This window comes from Pleurodeles waltl, chromosome 12 (assembly GCF_031143425.1).
Source record: "Pleurodeles waltl isolate 20211129_DDA chromosome 12, aPleWal1.hap1.20221129, whole genome shotgun sequence".
Lineage (NCBI taxonomy): Eukaryota > Metazoa > Chordata > Amphibia > Caudata > Salamandridae > Pleurodeles > Pleurodeles waltl.
Window position 1 is genome coordinate 704,133,537 of NC_090451.1, and position 5,895 is coordinate 704,139,431.

General features: G+C 51.5%; 1 protein-coding gene across 1 annotated transcript in view; it reads left to right on the forward strand.

The window, feature by feature from the left end:
* MEPCE (methylphosphate capping enzyme) overlaps positions 1-4,348 on the forward strand; it is a 48,911-nt gene extending 44,563 nt beyond the window's left edge. The window contains exon 4 of the mRNA XM_069216134.1: positions 4,242-4,348. Coding sequence (XP_069072235.1) covers positions 4,242-4,348 — 107 coding nt within the window. The remainder of the gene's footprint in view (positions 1-4,241) is intronic.
* The last annotated feature ends 1,547 nt before the right edge of the window (positions 4,349-5,895 follow it).

Genomic DNA, 5,895 nt, shown 5'->3' on the forward strand with positions numbered 1-5,895 from the left:
GGAGATGGGAGGGGGGATAAGGAGATGGGAGGAAGGATAAGGGTGGGGATAAGGAGGGGATGGGAGGGAAGGATAAGGGGGGGATAAGGAGATGAGGGAGGAGATGAGGGGATGGGAGGGGGGATAAGGAGATGGGAGGGAAGGATAAGGGTGGGGATAAGGAGGGGAGAGGGGGGATGGAGGGAAGGATAAGGGGGGGATGGGAGGGAAGGATAAGGGGGGGATAAGGAGAGGAGATGAGGGGGGGATAAGGAGAGGAGATGAGGGGGGGATGAGGAGAGGAGATGAGGGGAGGGGGGATGGGAGGGGGGATGGGAGGGAAGGATAAGGGGGGATAAGGAGATGGGTGGGAAGGATAAGGGTGGGGATAAGGAGGGGATGGGAGGGAAGGATAAGGGGGGGGATAAGGAGATGAGGGAGGAGATGAGGGGATGGGAGGGGGGATAAGGAGATGGGAGGGAAGGATAAGGGGGGGATAAGGAGAGGAGAGGGGGGGATGGGAGGGAAGGATAAGGGGGGGGATGGGAGGGAAGGATAAGGGGGGGATAAGGAGAGGAGATGAGGGGGGGATAAGGAGAGGAGATGAGGGGGGGATGAGGAGAGGAGATGAGGGGAGGGGGGATGAGGGGAGGGAAGGATAAGGGGGGGATAAGGAGATGGGTGGGAAGGATAAGGGTGGGGATAAGGAGGGGATGGGAGGGAAGGATAAGGGGGGGATAAGGAGATGAGGGGATGGGAGGGGAGATGAGGGGAGGGGGGATAAGGAGATGGGAGGGAAGGATAAGGGGGGGATAAGGAGAGGAGATGGGGGGATGAGGAGGGGAGGGGGGGATAAGGGGATGGGGGGATAAGGGGATGGGGGGATAAGGGGATGGGGGGGGATAAGGGGATGGGGGGATAAGGGGATGGGGGGGAAGGATAAGGAGGGGATGGGGGGAAGGATAAGGGGGGGATGGGAGGGAAGGATAAGGGGGGGAGGGGATGGGAGGGGGGATAAGGGGATGGGAGGGGGGATAAGGGGATGGGGAGGGGGGATAAGGGGATGGGAGGGGGGATAAGGAGATGGGAGGGGGGATAAGGAGATGGGAGGGGGGATAAGGAGATGGGAGGGGGGATAAGGAGATGGGATAAGGAGATGGGAGGGGGGATAAGGAGATGGGAGGGAAGGATAAGGAGATGGGAGGGAAGGATAAGGAGATGGGAGGGAAGGATAAGGAGATGGGAGGGAAGATAAGGGGGGGATAAGTAGAGGAGATGAGGGGACGGGAGGGAAGGATAAAGGGATGGGATGAGAGGAGGAGGGGGAAGATTGGGATGAGGGAGAGGGGATGAGGAGGGAAGGATAAGGGGATGAGAAGGATAGGGGGAGAGGAGTGATGGGGAAGATTGGGATAAGGGGAGGGATGATGGAAAAGGGGATGGGATTAGGGGAGAGGAGGGAAGGATGGGGGGGGGAGACAGGGAAGGGGATGAGAGGAGGGATGGATGAGAGGCGGGATGGATAAGGGGGGATGAGGAAGATGGAGATAAGGGAAGGGATGATGGAAGAGGGATGGGGAAGGAGAGAGGAGGAAAGTGGAGATGGGGAGAGTAGGGATAAGGGGATGAGAGGAGGGATAAGGGGGAGGAGGAATGGGGAAGATTGGGATAAGGGATGAGTGGATGAGGGGAGGGATGAGGAGGGATAAAGGGAGAGGAGTAAGGATAAGGGGAGGGGTATGAGAGGAGGGATAAGGGGGAGAAGAGGGAGGGAAGGATGGGGGGAGAGGAGGGAAGGATGGGGGGAGAGGAGAGGAAGGATGGGGGGAGAGGAGAGGAAGGATGGGGGAGAGGAGGGAAGGATGGGGGAGGGGAAGGATAGGGGGGAGAGGAGGGAAGGAGATGTGGATGAGAGGAGGGAAGGAGATGGGGATGAGAGGAGGGAAGGAGATGGGGAGAGGAGGAGTTGGGATAAGGGGATAGGAGGGAAGGGAGTGAGGGGGGGGGGAGAGGAAGGATAAGGGGGAGGAGAGGAAGGATAAGGGGGGAGGAGAGGAAGGATAAGGGGGAGAGGAGGGAAGGATAAGGGGGAGAGGAGGGAAGGATAAGGGGGAGAGGAGGGAAGGATAAGGGGGAGAGGAGGGAAGGATAAGGGAGAGAGGAGTGATGGGGAAGATTGGGATAAGGGAAGGGATGATGGAAAAGTGGAGGAGATTGGGGGAGGGGAAGGATTTGGGGGAGGGTAAGGATAAAGGGGAGGGGAAGAATGGGATAGGTAAAATGGTGGAGAGAGGCGGGATGGGGAAGATGGGGGAGAGACGAGGGATGGGGAAGACGGATGAGGGGAGGGATGTGGATGAGGGACAGGGAGAGGAGGGAAGGGGAAGATGGGGATAAGGGGAGGGATGAGGAAGATGGGGATGATGGAAGGGGAAGAGGGAAGGGATGATGGAAGAGTGATGGGGAAGGAGAGAGGACGAAAGTGGGGATGGGGAAGGAGAGAGGAGGAAAGTGGAGGGATAAGGGGAGAGGAGGAAAGATTAGGGGGAGAGGAGGGATGGGGGAGAGGAGGTATGGGGAAGAGGAGGGGAGAGAGGAGGGATGGGGAAGAGGAGGGACGGGGAAGACAGATGAGAGGAGGGGGATGAGGGGAGGGGGATGAGGGGAGGGAAGAGGAAGATGGGGATAAGGGGAGGGATGAGGGAAGGGATGATGGAAGAGGGATGGTAAGGGGAGAGGGGGTATGAGGGAAGGGGAGATGGGGATAAGAGGGGAGATGGGGATGAGAGAGGAGGGATAAGGGGGAGAGGAGGGAGCTATAAGGGGGGAGAGGAGGTAAGGATAAGTGGAGAGGAGGGATGGGGAAGATAGGGAAAATGGGGATGAGGGAAGGGGGAGAGGAGGAAAGGGGAGCTGGAGATGGGGATGAGAGGAGGGATGGGGATGAGGAAGGAGACAAGGGGAGATGATGAGAGAGGAGGGATAAGGGGGGGGATGAGGGGGGGGATGAGGGATAGGGAAGGGGGAGATGAGGAAGGGGAGGGAAGGGGGAGATGAGGAAGGGGATAGGGGGGAAATGAGGGATGGGGAAGATTAAGGATGGGGAAGAGGGATGATGAATATATGGGGGGGGGGTGTACTATCAGAAGTACCTCATCTAAAATCTGGCACTAAGTCCCAGATTGATGCTTTTTGCCACTAATGCAGTTACGTGGCAAAAAGTTTTGCACACTTAGATAGCTAAACTTGGGCTAGTCCACCGTAGATCCGTACCTATCTGAACGGCAGCAACATGGGCATCTGCATACTTTCATCAAACATGACAGAGAATCAAGTGAGACAATAAGGACTACAGCATCGGTCTGCAAACTCTTCCTCGTTTCACCCCAACGAAGGGTCTGCTGTAGATTTTATTGCACAGCTAAAATCCTAAAAAGGAAATGGTTATTTACGTTTTACAGCTTGAAGAATTATTTATAACACATGCAATCCATAATATCACGCACCCTACCTTAGTTCTCAAAGGCCTGCTGGAGGGGTGATTTGCATATATTACATGTAGTTCAAGGATTTCACTTTTAGCTGCACCCAGACATGCATCCTGCAATGGACATTAGGGTGTCCTATATGACGGGTCCCTGATGGTGGCATGGTACATGCTGCAACCGAAAAGGGGGGGGAGGCGGGTTGTCTCTTTGATACAATTGTACAGTTTTATGGAAAGAGATCTGGATAGCAGGACACCAGTACACTTTTAGTCAAGATTGGATCACATACCAGGCAATAAATGGGGTGTGACCATGTCAAAAAAGAGCAGGAAATAGACATCTGCCCATTAACTCCACAGCATAGTAACTTGTGTTCCACAGGATAGCAAAGGATGAATCAGTGATATTTGCCACAGAGGCAACACATCTTTTTCTGAGTGACCTTGCAGGAACTCTTAAGCTGCAACCATCGAGCTCAAATAATTTATTTTTTGGTACTTATCACCAAGAGGGTTAACCGTGTGTATTTCAGAAACATCTCAATTTTCTTGTACGCTATTCAACCTCAAATCCAGAGACTTTCAAAGTCTTCGGCACTTCAGTCCTAGAAAGTTGACACTTTCAAGATTTTCATACACTGCTAACCAAGCTGAGACAAAGAAGAAACCCAGGCATTTTTTTTTTATTTATTTATTTACAATGGTATTTTGCAAAGAGGAGATTAAAGACAAAACTAGGCAACCGAATGTTCTAATAACATTTTCAATTAAACAGAAAAGGGTGAAGTCAACTGTCCATCGAGCCCAGCCCCACTGCATGACCTGGCCAAGTACCACACCCTAGTGAAAACGGCTGCAGACTACGGATCACAGCTGGAATAAAGCGAGATCATGCTCCCATTTAGAGACACTATGGTCACCCCAAATGGGAAACTTTTACTTGCCCATGCTGTCCAGCATCCAGGATCAAGGTAAAGACACATTTCTTTAAGAAACCAGCTAACACAAGAGCACTCACCCAGAGTGGAGACAAAAAAAGCAAACACACTACAGAAGAGCACCAAATACATTAAGGCCAATGTCCCCACAAACGTCATCACTGTGAGAAAAAAACAACGCACCCACCTCCCAAAAAGGAAAGTAAGAAAAAAGCGTGCTCCAATGCCCTAATTGACCAATCCGTACCCCAGTGGTGGCAGGGATGCTAAGATCACATGCAACCCCTCCCAGAGGAATACAAGAAGAGAGCCAAAGCAAACACATGCCTAAAGTCAGCAAAAGACATAACAGACACTGCCAACAGAGAAGTGCACAGATACTACCCCGAGGAGATACGCCTGGCTCAGAATTTCCGTTTTCAAGCTAGAGATACAGGCATCAGTAATAAACATGCCCTCCACAGGAGCCACCGTATTCAGATAGGAAGTGGATGACAACCTGCAACAAACAAGAGGACAACAAGACTGCAAGAACAAGGACAGCTCTACAATTCAGGAGCAGCCCCAAGCAGAGCACCTTTTAATACCAAGCAGCAACATGCCAAACAACTGGAGTCTTCCATACAAGCCACACAACCACAGGCTTATCAACAATGGCAGCACCCAACAAGACAGCTCTTTCAAAGAAGGGCAAAAAGAGTAAACATCCCTTCCACCCAGGGGCACAGCATCTTCAAACAAATCCCATCCCATAGAACTCGTGCCATCAAAATAAAGGAGGACAGGGAAGTAATCCCAAAACTAACTGACTGTAAGGCCAATCCTGGACCTCAGCTTTATAAACAAACTTACTTGAACACAACACTTTACTATAACAAGCGGGCAAGAGGTAATCCCACTACTACTACAAGAGGGCGGTTACTTGGCTACCCTAGACCTAAAGGACGCATACCTACACATTCCGCTGAACCAATGCCACAAGAATACCTCCAACTCTTGTTAAACAAAGAACACTACCAATTCACAATGCTGCCCTTCAGCATAAAATCTGTACTAAGTTCCTTTCTGCAGTAGCAGCACACTTAAGAAAGCAAGGAATTCACGTTTACACATACTTGGATGACTGCCTAACAAAGGCACTGTTGAGCAAATGCAAGAGGGACATACAAATGGTCAAGTACACATTATAATGCCTGGAGCTCTCCATAAACACTAGGAAGTCATCACCTCGACCAGAACAGCTAAAGGCTATCCTTGCAGCCAGACAACACTGAGGACAAGGGCATACCCATTCCCAAAAAAGGGTAGAAGCCATCGATAAACAAACTAACTTATAACAAAGGAGTGAATCTCTGATAGTGAGGACTGTGAGACGCAAGATTACACATGCCACCCATTAAGGAACGGATCTTCAAAAATTGTCACAAGCCACAGGGAGCATCGAGTGATTGTCACAACAAATTTACAAAAGATGATATAATATGGAACACA